The 18,080-nt window shown below is 49.8% G+C and overlaps 1 protein-coding gene across 2 annotated transcripts in view; it reads left to right on the forward strand.

Moving 5' to 3' along the window:
- Positions 1-18,080, forward strand: part of Frmd5 (FERM domain containing 5) — a 278,473-nt gene that overhangs the window by 252,243 nt on the left and 8,150 nt on the right. For both annotated transcript variants that reach the window (XM_050134360.1, XM_050134361.1), the window contains exons 8-12: positions 8,856-8,944; positions 13,094-13,157; positions 13,555-13,646; positions 15,234-15,308; positions 17,090-17,158. In XM_050134360.1, the coding sequence (XP_049990317.1) occupies positions 8,856-8,944; positions 13,094-13,157; positions 13,555-13,646; positions 15,234-15,308; positions 17,090-17,158 (389 nt within the window). The remainder of the gene's footprint in view (positions 1-8,855; positions 8,945-13,093; positions 13,158-13,554; positions 13,647-15,233; positions 15,309-17,089; positions 17,159-18,080) is intronic.

Below are 18,080 nucleotides of genomic sequence, written 5' to 3' on the forward strand. Positions count from 1 at the left end.
AGAGAGGGATGGGAGGTAGGCAGAGCCCTTTTAAAAGTTGAACTTAGAGGAGCTGAAAAAAAAATAAAATAAAATAAAAATAAAATAAAAATAAAAGTGAACTTAGCAAATGTGCACAGGAGGTGCTCTTAGTGGCTACAGCTGAGAACACATCCTGTCAGGCCTGAATACTAAATGTCCTTGTGTAAGGACACCAGTTAAACTGGAGTTGGGCTCAATCTCAAAGCCTCAGCTTAATTTTAATTTCTATAAAGACCTTATCTCCAAAGACGGTCACATTCCCAGCGCTTGGAGCTAGGACTTCAACATCTGGATTGTAGGAACTGATGCAATCCAGTGTATAACAAACAATGAAAACGAAAGGCACAGGGGTGAGGCTCTGGTGAGGTGATTTTCTTTTGCCTATGAAGTAATAAAAACCTGGAGGACATTCTGGAATGCAAGCCTCCTCCCCCACCTAATTCCCTGTCCCCTGTGCAGCTTACTGCTTCAGGGCCAGGAGTCAGGGGGCAAATCTGCACACTTCTACAGACTTTATAGACGGCTAGGGGGCTGGAGAGATGGCTCAGAGGTTAAGAGCATTGCCTCCCCTTCCAAAGGTCCTGAGTTCAATTCCCACCGACCACATGGTGGCTCACAGCCATCTGTGATGGGATCTGGTGCCCTCTTCTGGCCTGCAGGCATACACACAAACAGAATATTGTATACATAATAAATAAATAAATAAATAAATAAATAAATAAATAAATAAATAAATAAAAAATAAAGAATTAGCACGGCTTCCTAAATGTGTCCTATGAGAACAAAAGTAGTTGAGATTGCTCATGATGGCACACACTGGTAGGACATGCTGAAGAGGTAGAGACAGAGGCCAGCCTGGGCTACACGTTTAGCCTGTGGCTAACACCTTTAATCCCAGTACTCAGGAGGAAGAAGCAGGTGGATCTTGGTGAGTCTGAAGCCAGTGTGGTTTCCCTAGTGAGTTTCAGACCTGTCAAGACTACACGGTGACATCATCTCTGGAAAAAAGAAAATCATTTAGCCATTGATAGGCACCCGAGCAGGCAGCAGGGGACCTCATAGGAGAGAAGTGTTGGGGGGGGGGGCATCTGGCTCTAAGCTCCAGTCCTCGTCAGCTGTTGGGGCCTTGCTGGGTTCTGACCCCCACTCTTCGCATCCGTGAGTAAGAAAGCAAGGGGTGTGCAGGAACTTGTCCTTGAGCTGGTAGGTCATCCTAAGACCTCGGAAACAAACACAGCTGTTGCAGAACTGCAGTCTTCCCGGTGCACAAAAAAAGGCTCTGAAGTTCACACACAGGGTGAGGGGGACATGCACACACACACACACTCACGCGCGCACACACACACACACACACACAGACCTAAAGGCAGGTGTGGTTATTAGAAGGTGCCAGATCACCTCAGTGTTAGAGTCCAGTCCCCTTGAGGCCTCACATGAGACGGGCTGAGATAGGATTCACAGCACTCACAGTAGGCAGGCGGTTCCCCTGAGCCTCACGTGAGATGGGTTGAGGTAGGATTCACGGCACTCACAGTAAGCAGGCGGCGCCCTGAGCATGACAGCTGACTTAAGGTGGGTAGGAGTTCTGTTATTGCCCACAGAAGCCATGGTCTGGCAGCCATGGACAGTGACAGCCAGACTGGTGTCCAGACTAAATTCATGTGCACTTCAGGACCATGAACTCGTGACTCAGCCTTGGCTTGGACAAGTTTGTTCATCATGGGCACCTGGAGTCTGAAGATGCTATAAGAAGGAGCCAGCCTCTGTCCTCTGCGTGTGGCCCAATCCCGTGTGTCACATTCTCAACTCCTAGACCTGAGGGAGGCAAGAATAAGCATAGCCCACTTTCATTTAGAGCTAGTGAGTTCTTTCATGGTAGTTTTCACCAACTCTTCAGTAGGTGGTGCTAATCTCCATGTTTTAAAGATAAGAAAGTTGATACAGGGGCTGGAGACATGGCTCAGTGGTTAAGGGCACTGACTGCTCTTAACAGAGGACCTAGGTTCAGTTCCCAGTACCCACATGACAGCTAACAACTGTCTAAATACCAAGATCTGAAACCCTCACACATACATATGTGCAGGCTAAACACCAATGCAAATAAAATAAATAAGTTATTTTTTAAAAACAGAAAAGAAAGTTGATGCAGCCAGGTGGTGGTAGTACATGCCTTTAATCCTAGCACTCGGGAGGCAGAGGTAGGTGGATCTCTGTGAGTTCAAGGCCAGCCTGGTCTACAGAGTGAGTTCTAGGACAGCCATAGCTATTACACAGAAAAATCCTGACACAAAGAGAGAGAGAGAGAGAGAGAGAGAGAGAGAGAGAGAGAGAGAGAGAGAGAGAGAGAGAGAGAGAGAGAGAGAGAGAGAGAGAGAGAGAGAGAGAGAGAAAGAAAGTTGGAGTACTAGAAACCCCAAGTCCACAAGGCCCTGAGAGGCAGAGCAAAAATTTGAACTCAATTCATTTCCAACATTGTGTAGCCATAGAGGAGTGATGCCTGAGAGTCTTACTCTGGAGAAAGGGGAAAGGCAGCTATCTAACTGTAACTTTTTTCCCACATTCCCAGTCCTGGGCCTCTTGCTCATCCTGGTCAAGTCAGGGCCCCACTGTGGACTCCACGCATGACCTTTGGATCCTTTTATTAGGCCCGGCCATGTTTCCTCGGTCCTCCGAGGCAGAGAGCAATTCAGAGTCTTCACTCTTACCGTTAAGTAGCCTCGCTTGAGTGATGTGCTCCCAAGCACTCCCCTTAATGTTGCTGCAAGGAGAGCTGGAAGAAGCTGGCACGCTCGGTGTAATAAATACTGATGATTTCTATTAACAGGGAGGCCATTACTGGGCCCAGGGAATCTGGGGCATGCAGCCCCGGGGAGGACAGAAGAGGAATCGTTTTGATAATTAAATGAGGGCAGAATGCGCTGGCTGGGCTCTGTTCTCCTGGACTGATTAAGAAGCTAGCATTGGTCCTGTGCGTGCTGATGGTTTCCGTCTGCCGGAGTGTCCTTGTTTGGTCCTAGGACCAGAAGGAGGGACTCCTACAGACCCTGGCTGGGGAGCCAGAACACCCAAGTCTCAACCTTGTACAGGGCCATCCTCAACTATGCCACAGTCCACACCCCCCAGGTCCTGGCAGGAGCCCCAGAAGCCCAAGACTACAGCTGCTGGAAAAGAGAGTAGGACCTGTTACTATATCTGATTCCTTTCCAAACTTGGGAGTTACCATCTTGTTCCGTTCAGTCTAGCCTTGAGGCTGGTTGTTTGCCCTGGGACTTTCAAAGCCAGTACTGTGGGTTCTGATGGGGCTGCCTTGCTAAGGCTTTAGGGGGTTAGAGTAAGGGGAGTCGCTCCATCATGGATATCCAACCTTTTGAGACCTGGTGGTGCCACTTCTTGAGAGCCCATATGTGTCAGGCACTCATCACGTGGACTCTGTTCATCTTCATTGTACCACTGCCAGGAGTCTCTCTTCACCCTCACATTGCCATGAAAACACCAAACTTCTGAGTGCAGATTTAAAAAAGGTAAGAGGAGTTAGGAGGTGCCAGGGAGGTCTTTACTAATGTGTCAGAAGTCCTGGGTGAGGACAGCACCTCACTGGGAGCCAGTGTTGCCTGGTCTCAGGGCTGTGCTTCTGCAATCCCTGCCTGAACCAGTGTTGCCTGGCCTCAGGGCTATGCTTCCGCAATTCCCGCCTGCAGTCTTCATTCTACAGAGATGAACCCTATGCAAGACTAAGCCTGAGTCCCCACCAGTTCCCATACAGAGAAGACACAGACCTAAATGATTTCTGAAATCATCATATGTAAACCCAGGCATGGATGATGATACCTATAATCCCAGCCACTCTGGGGTCTGAAGCCGGTAGATGGAAAGTTATGGAGGTGGTTTGTGCCACAGAATGAGACAGCTTCTCTAAAATAGAAAAAGAAAAATAGAGGCAAGCCTGTAATCCCAGCACTCGGCAGCAGAGGCGGAAGAGCAGAAGGTCAAGGCTACCCTCCGCTACACAGGGCTTCAAGACCAGCCTGGACCACGTGAGCCCCTGTCTGGAGAAGAGGGAATGAACACAAGTTGGTGTCCTCTCCAAGAACGCTGTTGCTTGTGCCGCAGCACCAAGACAGTCAGGCTGCCTCTGAAACAAGTTGGAGTGTTCTTCTAGGTCTGTGTCACTGCCCTGCTTTCACCAGTGAAGCAGCTGGAGTTTGGAGAAGTCAGTCACAGAGCGAAGGAGAAACAGCCAGGGTCCTAAACCAAGGCTGATTTTTTTTTTTTTTTCCACAAGGATGAAAACTTGCTACTTTCTTACCTCACCACGGCAGGAGAGAACTGCCTTTTCCTGTCAGGAGAGACAGAGTGGCCAAAGGAACTGTGAAGCTTTCAAGCTCCATTTCCTTCCCCTCCTAGATCCAGGAAAAGCTCAGTCCTGTGGGCCCTGATTCCTGCCGATGGGAAGGGGGCAGGCAGATTCCTGCTTGCTGAGGCAGAAATGGGGGAAATAACCAGACCCTTCTCTCCTTGTCTCCATTCCTTTCTCTGCCATGCTAAGTGTTACTTGGCATACAAACCCAGAGGACAGGCTGTGTTAGTCACTGTTCTGTGGCTGTGAAGAAGCACCATGGCCAAGGCTACTCTTACAACAGAAAGCGTCTAATTGGGGCTTGCTTACCGTTTCAGAGGTTTAGTCCATTGTCATCATGGTGAGGAGTATAGTGGCATACAGGCAGACATGGTGCTGGAGAAGCCGCTGAGAGTTCTTCACCCAGATCTTCAGGCAGCAGGAAGAGACAGACACTGGGCTTGGAATGGGCTTTTTGAAACCCCAGAGCCCACCCCCAGTGATACACTTCCTCCAAGGTCACACCTCCTAATCCTTTCAAATAGTGCTACTACTTGATGACCAAGCATTCAAATCTATGAGCCTATGAGGGCCAATCTTATTCAAACCACCACTCAGGCCAATACCAAGAATGACATTTAAGACTGAAGAGACATGGATTCCTCCAAAGACAGAAAGCTCCAGGGCTTTCCGCGTGTACTTCCATACCAGTCTTGATGTGATTTCTCATTGTAGTTCCTGGTCCCACTCTGACGCTCAGGTGGCAGAGACAAGTAGCCGACCCTGTGGCTGCCGTCAGTGCTGAGGGTTCTGAGGACCATGGTCTTTCTATGACTCTCACCTACCTCTGTAGGTCCAGAAGTCTTAGAGAATTGCTCTCTGTATTCTGGGAGCAAATTCTTCAAGGTTCCATTATTAATTGCCCCCCCTTCTCTCCCTCTTTCCCTCTCTCTCCGCTAGACAAGGTTTCTCTGAGTAGTCCTGTCTGTCCTGGAACTTGCTGTATAGACCAGGCTGGCCTTGCACTCACAGAGATCCCCCTGCCTCTGCCTCCCGAGTGCTGGGATTAAAGGCGTGCGCTGCCACACTTGGCAGTTAGTTGCTTCTCATCAGGATTTATTCCAAGTTCACCACCGGAGCTGCTGGGTTTTTGACAACTTGATAAACCTAGTCACACCTGAAAAGAGGGGACCGTAACTGAGAAAATGCCTCTGTAAGATTGGCCTATAGACAAATCTGTACTGTCTTGATTAGTGATTGATGGGGGGGGGGGGGTAGTGCCACTGGAAGTGAGGGCCATCCCAGGCTGTATAAGAAAGGCAGGCTGAGTAAGTCATGGGGAGCAACAACATAAGCAGCGCTCATCCGTGGTTTCTGCTTCAGTTCCTGCCTGCAGGTTCCTGCCTTGAGTTCCTGTAATAAATTCTCTCAGAGATGGGGTGTGACTGTAGGTTGTAAGATGAACTACACCATTTCCTCCTCAGGTTGCTTGTGGTCATGGTGTTTATCACAGTGATAGAAACCCTAACTAAGACACTCGCTGTTCCAAATCAGCCAGTCCTGTCAGGAGAGGCCATCCCCGCAGCTCTAACCCTGCCCTCTCCGGGAGGCCACCTGAGGGTGTCTGGATCATGCAGCCTGGCCTTTGCTGTCGCCAGAGGGATGTCATTCGCTGGGTTTCACTTCCATCCCTTCCCTTCTGCTCACTTCAGGCCCATGATCATCCAGCTCTTCCCTCTCCAAGGCTTCCTTTTTGGTCTAGCTTACCACACCCATTTCCTAACTAGAAAACCTTAGCTCTCGGTATCGAATAAGAGAAAGTGAAACGTTAGGGTTTGCCTGAGGTTCAACAGCCTTGGCAGCTATACTCATATTGACACATCATGGGTGTACATGGCCGCCTGCTACACAGAACTTCTGAGGTAACAGCCCTAGCTAAGATGTGAGAAATTCAAGGCCTTGGCTACAGTCATGCAGTGCAGCCAGACTGGACCCAATGGGCCTGTGGCACAGGCACCTTTCTGCCCAATTGCTGAGGTAATAGCAAGGGTGAAGTTGGCAGGGGCCCTCCCAGCCCCCCACCCCCACCCCCACCCCCTGATCCCTCACTGCTTCTCCGTTACAAACCCTTCACCCTCTCCAGGCCTGACCCTCTCATCCCTCTAGCTGCTCTTCCTTCTAGGCCTTTTCCTGCATCTCCAAAGGCTTTAGCCATGCCTTCTGTCACCCCATAAACATGTCCTTCCCTCACCATAGCCTGATGTCCCCTCCGACCCATGTCACAGTCTCATACCGTATCTGCTAAACCGTCCTGTGGCCTCTTTTATACCAGCACAAACACAATGAGGTCTCTACCCTTGCATCTCTTGACCTTGGGTCCACCCTGCACAGGGACAGAAAGCTTCCCAATGCTCACCCTCTTCCTGACATTGGCTACCTCCCTCGGGCATTCTCTCCGCAAATGCCACTTGCCTTGGCTCAAGTTCATGCCAAGTTAGCCAAATTAGACCTGCTGCCTCCCGGCAGGAACCATAGTTGTGTGCTATGCCTGGTACCCATGCTGTTCATCCTCCTCCAAGCACTGGTGAGAGGCAGGAGGAAGCCCAGCCATGTGACTGCAGAAGGAACCAGACTTGTATCTTCTTTTAAAAGCCGTTCGCTATGCCCATGGGTTAAATGGTGCTGTGCTCACAGCCAAGACTGGATCTCCCCAGTCCTGAGGAAAGGGTGGTAATTCACATTAGTCCAAAAGGTTTGTTAAAAAGTTGGCACCTGGACCCAGATGCTCACACTTGCGAGCCTGACTCCATGAGGCAGCTTTAAGGCAAATGCATTTTCCCCTGAGGCCAGGCTCACTGGCCCTGCAGAGGAGCTATTGTCTCCAAGGCCAGTCAGGCTAAGTGTCTCCACCAGGGTGGCAAGCTCTCAAGGTGAGAGAAAACAGAACCCCCAACTTGATGGCCAAGTTTCCCAGCCATCCCCATCATCACTCATGTACCCGGACAGCAGAGCCTTACCCAAGGAAGCTGCGGAAGGATGCTCCTTAGTCACCCTCTTCCCTCTGGCACCACTCCCCACACTTTCTGCTGCATCTTCACCCCCTTGCTCAGCAAAATCCCAAGCCTGCTGCTGACACACTTAGACTGGTGGCCTGCAGGTCCCTCAGCCAGTTGCTGCTTCCCATGTCTCCATCTAAACTTCAAGGTATTGACCCCATGGTATTAGATACCAAGGCAACGATAGCCTGCCTCTGTTGGCATTCTTTTTCCGTCTTGTTTTATGGCCCTAGGGCTTTGCACACACTGGGCAAGTGCTCCGCCACTGTATTTTTAACTAAGTTACCCAGACTGGCCTTGAACTTAACTCTGTAGGGTAGGCAGATCTTTAATTTAGGATCTTCCAGCCTCAGCCTTGGGAGTAGCTAGGATTACAGGCCTGATTAGTAATAGTTCACACACACACACACACTTTGCCTATCATAAAATTTACCCTTTTAAGTGTGCAGTCCAGTGGGTTTTAGTATGTTCACGATCACCACCACCACCTAATTTTAGAATATTTTCATGACCCCCCTCCCTTGCCCAAAGGAAGCATCATATCCACTGCCAGTCACTGCCTCACTTCCCTCTCCCTCCAGCCCTGGCAACTAATACACTGTCTGTGTCTGTGGCTCTACCTGTTATAAACATTATGTATAAATAGAACCATTCAACGTGACTTCTTTTGCAACTGGCTTCTTTCACTTGACATGGTGTTTGAAAGTTCATTTGTGTTGTATATGTGAGTACCTCCTTCCTCTTTACTCCTGAATAATATTTCAATGTGCCGCCATCTACCACTTGCTTTTTTGCCTATCAGTTGATGAACATTTTGCTCTTCCAGCTGGATTGGATTGCTCACATTGTTTGGCTACTATAAATAGTTATACCATTATCATTCATACACCAATAGGCATGTTCCAATTCTCTTGGCCATATACCTCAAAGGGAAATTGTTGGGTTATGTGGTAACTCTATATTTAACCATTTGGAAAAAGTTTCCAACTATTTCCCAAAGTGACCATACCATTTTAAAGTCCCACCAGCAATGCACAAGATCATAACATTGTCTTTGGCCTGCTGAGGCTGGTGTCATTATCATGTCCACCATCTAGATACAGAGCTCTGAGGCCCATCTGGCAAGTAGCAAGGCTGGAATTCAAGCTATGACTTTGTGCTCTTAAATGCCCTGCGCATCCCACTGTGACCTAGTAAAAGTTGCCCTGCTTTTCCTATGAATATAGCCTGAGTGTCTGGATTTTGAGACAAGGGTCTCATGCATCCTAGGCTGATCTTGAACTCACTATGTAGCCGAAGATGACCTTGAACCTCTGATCTTCCAGCCTCCACCTCCAAGTGCTGAGATCAAAGGATTTTGCCACCACCCTTGACTTAGAACAACGTGTTTCCACCCTTTCTCCTCTATATCTGCCCCTTTGAGAAGTCTTTCTCTATTACAGGACGTGTCGGGAAATGCTGCATTTCTGGCCTTCACTCCTTTCGGGTTTGTTGTTCTTCAAGGAAACAAGAGGGTCCACTTCATTAAGTGGTGAGTGTCTGTCTTCCTCTCCAGAGCAGGTTCCTTATGCATCGCTACCTAGGGAGGGGCTGTGGTACCCATGTCCTTTGTCTGTGATGGGCAGTTATGGTTTGCAGCCTTCTCCAAAGCCTTGAGTTGAGACTGGTAATTGACCAAGGTAGTGGTCTCTTCCTAGGGATCCTGTTCTTTCAAAAGTGTCCCTGAGAGCCAACCGCCTCTCCAGACAGAAAGGGTACTAGAAGTTGATTTCTAGGGAAGCCTGCAACTGTAGCCAACACAAGGAAAGTGAAGTTCACTCTTTGGGGTCATCACTTGCTGAGGGCCACTGCCGGAATAATGACGGCCATTCAGGAATATCTCAACAGATGGCCGAAGCCCTTCTTTACTCTTCTAACAAGGGAGGGGTTCATGTACAATTACCCTGGAACAAATGTCAGCTATGACATGCAAACACCCTCCTCAGTAGCACCCCATGAGCACGTAGTCTACAAGAGTTCAGATACTGCCATCTCCATCTTGAGGGCTGAGCATCCTTGGCCTCTGTGAGCCACAGCCTCACCTTGTACCTGCCCTCTTCCCTGCCACGTCTGGCATGCGGGAGCTACTGTCTTGGCTGCAGCTACCCACATGGCTTCCCCTCCTTGGTTTGGGGTCTGTATGACTCAACACAGGCTTCTGTGTGTTGACTGGCATTTGGATATCTTGGGACCCATTGGCTGCCTCGTCCATACACACATCTGCCAGTCTCACCAAGACACTCTGCATAATTGAGAGCCTGTAATTTAAAAAAAAATTGATTCTTTGACAGTTTTACAATTCTGTGCATATATACAGTGTATCTTGATAATATCAACCCCCTCCTTGCCACTCCCCTAAGACTCCCTCAAAATATGTCTGTCCCCCTTCATGTCTTATTTTTTCATTTTTTGTTTGTTTTGTTTTGAGACAGTGGTCTCTCTTCATGGCCCTGGCTGTCCTGGAACTTATTATGTAGACCAAGCAGGCTTTAAACTCAAGATCTGCCTGCCTCTGCCTCCCAAGTGCTGGGACTAAAGGCGTGCACCACCATGCCTAACCCTTTCATATTCTTTTTTAAAAAATTTTCTAGTTTTTGTTTGTATGTCTTGAGACAGGGCTTCTCAGTGTAGCCCAAGCTGTTCTAGAACTCACTCTATAGACCAGGCTGATTTCCAACTCAAAGATACAACTGCCTCTTCCTCCCAAGTGCAGGAAATAAAGGCATGTACCACTACCGCTTGCTAATGAAATTTTTATTGCAGTTTCATTTATTTATTTATTTTGTATGTAGTGGGCACGTATGCCATAGCACACAGGTGATGGTCCAAGGACAATTTTTCAGAGTCTGTTCTTTCCTTCCACGATGTGGGCCCTGGACTTGAACTCAGGTCATCAGGGTTAGAGCCATCTCACCAGCAGCCTTCATCCCATTTTAAATATAACCCAGAGTCCAGTTAGTGCTGCCTGCACGTGCAACCTAGCCACACACCCAAAGGAAAATGACTGCGCGCACACACACACACACACACACACACACACACACACGCACACACGCACATATAGCAGCCAGCAGTTGCTGTGGGTCCTCAGCTAGTGTGCCCCGCCCCAGTTCATGCTGGAATTACTGGCCAGTTTGGTCTTGTGCAGGTTCTGTACTGTGCATGCATGAGTGTGATAGTTTCCCAGAACTCCTCCCCATCCTCTTTCCCCCTTCATGTCCCCTGAGCCTCGCAGGGGTGGATACAGACGAGAGCTTAGTTTTAGGTAGCCCATCCCATCCCCCCCCCCCCGTCTCCCACCCCCATCCTCACTGTAACTCCCAGCACCCCATTCACACTTTCATATCATACCTCCCCAAGGCCTCTTCCCCTCGCCTCTGTCAAGGGCCCTTTCTGGATTCCTAATTTGTACAGGCGCTGCGTCTTAAGCACACAAATCTGTAAGTCCAAAGCTAGGGTGGTCTTCTGAGAGAGCACGGTTGGAGCCCCCTATGTTTCATTTCTCTGTTGGACCTCAGCCTGCTGTGTCTAAGCTGGCTAGCTCTTCTAACAAACAGGTGAGAAAATGGCTTCCCTTGGTCTGAGGGACTTTGGTTAGGGAAGCCCGGGCCTGCTCTTGCTTCCTTTACCTTCTCTAGAAGAGCGAAGTAGGGTCTGAGTAGAGATACTTTTCTCATGAGTTTTCTTCTCGGGACGTTGTAGTTATCTCTTTTCATGCCGCCCTACTCACCTGATGCAGACACCACACACCTTCCTGAGCCAGATCCCTCTAGTGGAGGATGGCAATGGGATTAATGCATTAATCTACTCCTCAGACACGTGGCACTGTCCTGTTCACAAGGCAGCTGGTATCATGGAATCTTAGGCTCCCTCAAGTCAGGTCCCATCACTGCACTCTCTGTGTGACAATGGGAGGCTCTTACATCTCCTAGCCAACAAAATGGTTCTCAGAAAAGGCTGGGGACAGGATTGGGCCACAGTTCCCCTTGTGTGGGTCCTTTGCTGCCTGAGTCTCTGGGCTATTTGGTGTTCCTTGCAGGGGTTCCACCCCCACCAGAGCCGTTGTCTCATGTCTAGAAACAAGATCATCCTTAGACACTCGAAGTCCCTGAATGATCCCTGCCTCCCCACTTTTCATTCTCCTGTGTACCTCTCTCCCCGGAAAGTCTCCTCCTGTCTCAATGTCAGAATCCAAGATGTTAAACCCACCCTCACATTCAAAAAAAAAAAAAAAACAAACTCATAGGCCAGGTGTGAGGGCACACACCTGTAATCTCAGCTCTCAGGAATGAGAGGCAGGAGAATCACCTAAATGTCAAGGCCAGCCTGGTCTACAGGGAGTTCCAGGACAGCCTGTCTACGTGAGATCCTGTCTCAAAACAACAAAAGGTCAAACTCTTTCTTTACCACTCCTGTTGGAGGCTGTGTGTTTATTGTATTCTACCTGAGTTAAGATTGATGGTCAGTTGGTCAAAAGAGAGAGACGACACACAGAGAGAGGCTATACCAGTTCCAGCCTGTAGTGGGAAGCTGGAAACAGCCACTCTGACCCAGCCATGACTTCTCAGTGAGAACATGTCATATCCTTCTGACCCGATGTTGTACAGCCAAAGACCCAGTGCCTGGTTATTTCTGCATTTTGCTACTTACTAGGACCCTGGAGGGAGGCAGCAGGAAGTGGTCTACAGATGGCAGGTGTGTGTGCTCAGAATCCTTAGGGGCATAAGGCAGAAAAGTAAAAACTCTACTGGGGTATTGGGCCCCGAATTGGGCACACTCGAGTGGCCGATGGGGAGGCCTGGTCTTGTGGCTCTCAGGGACATCCAAATAAGTTCCGGGTAGTTTTCCCACCTTGTAAATGTAACCAAGGCTGAAAGCAGTTTGTGGAGGTGAGGTGTAGGCTGTGCCATGTACAGTAACCATGTCACTTCTTCTGATTTGTGTCTGTCCCACGGGTGACGCACCCCAGTATCCTGTTTGCCTCTTTTACTGCAGCCATTCACTGGGCTGGTGGCTTCAAGGATTTTTCTACAATAACCCCTAAGCCCCTTTCCTGGTCAGTACGCTGCATGACTGTTCCATGTAATCTGTTCTCTCTTCTTGGTATGTGGCCCCACCCCTCCTTGAGACTGTTTGACATTGTCTGCATTAAACTGCATTCTCCATCCAGTGGCACAGTCACCCGGAAGACTCGGCTCCCTCAGAACCCGGATGCACTGTTGTTCATTACTTGCTGTGATCTTCAACTTTGGCCTCATGAGCTGCCTGTGGCATCCAACATTCAACAGTCCCATCAGATCATGCACCCGTGCTATGAATTCAGTCCGGAAATGGCCCCCACTCTTCCCGCACTCACTTTTCCATGCAAATGTTACCCTTTTCTAGCCACTGTTGATGAGCCCGAAATCCTCCTATCACCCCGATATTACAGTGTGATGGACTGGAACACTGTGGGTCGAACTGTCCCGATGGCTGTTCTCTAAGGCCACTGCGCTCCTGTCTTGTTTTCAGTTTTAATTCTGGCTAAAACTGTGTCTGTGCCTGGAGCCTCTTCCAGTAGGGGGAGGGCTGCGCATCTGCGACTTGAGCTGTGAGCAGGCAGCCCACAGCCGGGTGACAGGCGCTCTCTTTGTGCTTCTAGGAATGAGGTGACCAAACTGAAATTTGAAGGAAAGACTTTCTATTTATATGTAAGTCAGAAAGAGGTGAGTGCCGGCTTCCTTCTCTCCAGGGGGGGCTAGGGCGCAGTGGCAGGCCCTTGCGGCCAAGGGTAAGGAGTCCAGGCGGGGGGGAGGCTGTCTGCCTCCTCGGCTAAGACAGAGGCGAGGGTATGTAGAGGTGGGAAGGCCTGGAGGTGCAATGGCACCCAGAGGATCCACCCAAGAGAGGCCTGCCTCTAGGAAACGGTCAAATGAGGTTCTCTGTCCCACAGAGGATGCCTGTGAAATGTTCTGCTTCTCACCAAGGGCTCTGTTAGGCTTGCCAGAGTGAGGTAGCCATTGATGTGAGTCACTCCTCGACCTAGGGCCCTGCTGCACAGGACCAGGGGCTCTGGGCTTTCCCACCCACCTCAGCTGTTTCTCTATGGAATTTTTTTTACAGGAAAAGAAAATTATTCTCACGTATTTTGCTCCAACTCCAGAAGCCTGCAAGCACCTCTGGAAGTGTGGAATTGAGAATCAAGCCTTCTACAAGTGAGTTGGACATGTGATAGGGACTGCCTTAATCAAAGGTGGGGCCACAAAGCCGCCTTCTGAGGAGCGGCAGGCCAACCTAGAGAAACAGGAAACCCTCAGAGTAATTCTGGTGGTGCGGTGCGCAGTAGAGCCCACGCCAGAAAAGCCCAGCGGGTGTGTTAATTTGGAGCACTGCCACCGTGGCGCCCTGGAAGGCCTAGAAGACAAGCATCCTGACCTCAGACCTCAGCTTTAAGGGGAGCTTGGGGTCCCCCTCTTGGTGGGTAGCCCAGAGCTGGAGATGGTGGCCTCTTGTCTTACTACTGAGAAGCTAGGTTTGAGTCAGAGGTAACTTGACTGGTGGGGGAGTCTGCATCCAGTTCTCTCCGATTAAGAAAGTGGCCACGAAAGCATCAGTGCACAAAGAAATGGACTAGAGAGAGGCCGAGGTGATGCCCAGAAAATGGTTCACCGGATCCCTTGGTCTTTGTTTAAAAACAAAATTGATGGTCTATGTCTCAATAGACGTTTTGGGCTGGGGACGCGGTCCGTTTGTGGAAGTGCTCGCCTTGCAAATATGAGGTATGGGGTTCAGTACTCTGCATTGCCTAAGCAGGACATGGTAACGAATGCCTGCCATCCCAGTCCTCACAAGCTGGAGGCATAAGGACCAGTTAAAGGTTATCCTCGGCTACAAAGTGAGTTGCAGGATAGCCTGGGCTACATGGGACCCTGTGTTAAGAAAAGTGTATTGCAACAATGCCAGTGTGATAGACTCCAATTATGGTGACCCTTGCTGTCGCCAAATGGCCTGACAAGCCAGATCCTCCCTCTGCTGTCCTGAAGGGCTCTGGGAAAATCAGAACTGCTCTCCTCAGTGACAGCGCTCCTCCTTAGTGAGCTCACTCCAGCCTGAGAACTGAGCTGCCGGCTGCCAGGGCCACAGCCCCAGAGCTGTCCTGGGAAGGCACTCTCAGTCTCTAACACTCACTGTGCACTTGATTCTCGTGCCGGGGTGAACTGAGCAGGTGTACTCCACCCTGAGAGGGCTTCCTTCCAGGGGGGACACCAGGGAGATACCGACTTGAACCCCCCTGCTATGGACGAAGCCAAGAATACAGGATTTTTGTTGGATTGGTTGGTTGGTTTTAGCCACCATCTTCCCTTCACCTGTGAGGACAAGGCCTAGGTTTAGTCAGTTACATGAACCTAGAGAGAAGTGAATTTGAGAGACCAACTCCTGCTGGTAGGGCTTAGGAGAAGCTCAGGAAGACGGACATCCCTGCCTCCCGCTCCCATATACAAGAGCTGGCTCCCACTAAGCTCCCGTTCTCTCTGTCAAACCTCATACAAAAGGAAGCAACTGCTGCCAGGCACTTTTTGATCTGTGTCCTGGGAAGAAACGCTTGTTTCCACACCCACGTGTGGCCACTCAGTTGCTAAGCGTTCCTCCTGGTGGGCAGCACCTGGCACAGACTACCAAGGGCTTTTTCTCGAATCTGAAGAAAGTTTGCAGTAGCCTTGGCAGGGGGCTCCCTGCCCACCTTCTGTCGGCCTGTGATGCGGCTTGGTCCATGTGTCACCCTGAACTCTGCTCTGCCGTAGGCTGGAGAAGTCAAGCCAAGTTCGTACAGTGTCCAGCAGCAACCTGTTCTTCAAAGGGAGCCGGTTCCGATACAGGTAAATAGTGACAGTAAGTAGCCATTCTAGATCTCCTTCCAGACCCTTCTCTAGAGAACAGTCTCCATATGCCTCATCCTCAAGAACCGAGGAGCCAGAGCTCTCAGCAGGGCCTGGGGTTTCCTCCCAATTCCCGAGCCTTTTACCCTCTTCTTCCCTCTTGGTGTTAATCCCACTGGGTGAGAATAGACCACTACCACAATTTTTGAGCCACATTTGAAACAAGTTTTATTAAATACTGGGCAGGACGACGGACACTGGCCAGCTCCACACCCATGATGCCCAGAGTATGGCATCAAAGTACATCAGTCAGGGACTTCTAAAGGCAAAACCCACAAGGCTACATATTTCCCACCTTCATCCAAACCTCCTGCCTGTGTGTGTTCCAAGCACACCCTATGCAGTTGGGGCAACCAGCCTTGTTTACAGAAGTGAAAATACACGGGTGGTTATATGAACAACCCCCAGCCTTCCAGGAACTTATCCTGTCCTTGGGCAAGTGGGACTTATAGATTAAAGGCATTTTTGCTTTAGAGCTCTCTTAAGCACAGTAATTTAAACTTAAAATATATCTTAGGGCCGGGCGATGGTGGAGCGCGCCTTTAATCCCAGCACTCGGGAGGCAGAGGCAGGCGGATCTCTGTGAGTTCGAGACCAGCCTGGTCTACAGAGCTAGTTCCAGGACAGGCTCCAAAGCCACAGAGAAACCCTGTCTCGAAAAACCAAATATATATATATCTTAGGATGTCTAATGGCTCAGAGCATCCTGGGAGGGTATAGTATGAGCTGAGCTAGGGCCTTTTAATTCCATGACTGGGGGAACCTCTCTTTCCCACACTTGCCATTTCCAATTGCAGTATAATCCAGGAGTGAGCCATTGAAACAGCAGCAGTGAAACAAGAACCATGACAGTTGTTGTGTGTCCCCCTTCTGAGGGGTTTGGGGCTTTTCCTGGTAATTCATGAGACGAGAGGAATCCTTCCTAATTACAAATGGAGCTGGGCATGGGTAACACATTCCTTTAGTGCTAGCAGAGGCAGAGGCAGAAGGATCTCTGTGAGTTCAAGGATAGCCTGGTCTACAGAGCAAGCTCCAGCCAGGACAGCCAGGACTACATAATCAGACCCAGACTCAAAGAAAAAAAAGGGGGGGGGCTGGAGAGATAGCTTAGAGGTTAAGAGCACTGGCTGCTCCTCCAGAGGTCCTGAGTTCAATTCCCAGCAACCACATTTGAGAGACCAACTCCTGCTGGTAGGGCTTAGGAGAAGCTCAGGAAGACGGGCATCACTGCCTCCCGCCCCATATACAGGAGGTCCCACTAAGGTCCTAGGGATTCCTTAAGCACCCCCATTCTCTCTGTCAGACCTCATATAAAACTGCTGCCAGGCACTTTTTGATCTGTGTCCTGGGAAGAAACGCTTGTGTCCACACCCATGTGTGGCCACTCAGTTGCTAAGCGTTCTGTACTCATTACAACCATCTGTAATGAGATCTGGTGCCCTCTTCTGGCCTGCAGGCAGAACACTGTATACATAGTAAATAAATAAATCTTTTTTTAAAAAAATGGGGGAAGGGAGACCCTAGAGACTCTAGCAATGAAGAGATAAGCTGAGTGGTCATGGCATGCTAGAACTCTTTGCCCCATCAGGAAAGCCTTCTGCAGTGACTGAAGCCTTGGGGGATGGGCAGGGCTGATGTCATTTCTTGATTAAGCTAGGGCACCTGATCTTGGAGCCTCATCCTGATCGCTCTCTCCTTTCTTGCTGTTTATCACCTCACAGTGGCCGGGTTGCAAAGGAAGTCATGGAGTCAAGTGCCAAGATCAAACGGGAGCCACCAGAAATACACAGGTAGGCCGGCTGTTAGGCTCTCCTGAACCAATTCCAGCTCAGATCCCAGAATCTCAAAGACCTAGCAAGCTGAGCTCTGTGAAACTTCTGGCTAAAACAGATAACAAAAGGGGAGGCAGAGGCCAGAAGAGGGAAGGAACCTGTGTCCACCAGGACTCAAGAACAGGCATTTAACCTTTAGCCCCACAGAGGAAGACAAGCCACTGCCCACAGCACATCACAGTTAGGGGCACCTCACTCAGTTCTGCTCAACCCTCCCCGGCCTGAACATGATCAAAGACATGAAAAATACGGCCATGCAATGACACTTAGCTGTTCTGGAATTACTCCATTACAGAAAATCCATGTCACATGAATCCAAAAATTGTGCTTTTCTAGAAGCCCGCCTCCCTCAAGCCCAACAGACTCAAAGACTAGCCAAGAGGTTAGGATTTGCCCGGCAGCCTGGAATTGAAGGAACCTGTCTGTAGGGCCTGCACTATGGGACAGGATGTGAGCTGGGAAAGGGGCTGGAGATTTAAACACATATGCACACGGGGACACGGGTCATGCTTGATACAAGAATACCAACTTTATTGTGCTCCAGGGAAGCTTATATAGGGATCCTTAACTTGGGATTTTCAGCTGTAAAACCCACCAGAAACCACTCCCCTGCCATCAGAAACTCATGAGGGTCTCGTGCTCAGTGCAGCTGCAGGCACAGGAAAACACAATTGTTTCACTCCAGCAGGCAAAGAAGGTCCGCAACACCTGTCCTCCTCTGTGCACCCCAATGGAATCATCCAGCACCATCTTCAGACACATTCAGGAGCATGTCTCATCCCAGGGCTCTATTCCCCGACAGTTCTGTCCCCCAAGACCATGGCACTTGTTGACACTCCATGGAAAGGAAGCGGGGGGGGGGGGGGGGGGGGGGGGGGCC

The sequence above is a fragment of the Alexandromys fortis genome, unplaced genomic scaffold (assembly GCF_014885135.2).
Source record: "Alexandromys fortis isolate MF-2015 unplaced genomic scaffold, M_Fortis_MF-2015_v1.1 scaffold_6, whole genome shotgun sequence".
Classification (NCBI taxonomy): Eukaryota; Metazoa; Chordata; class Mammalia; order Rodentia; family Cricetidae; genus Alexandromys; species Alexandromys fortis.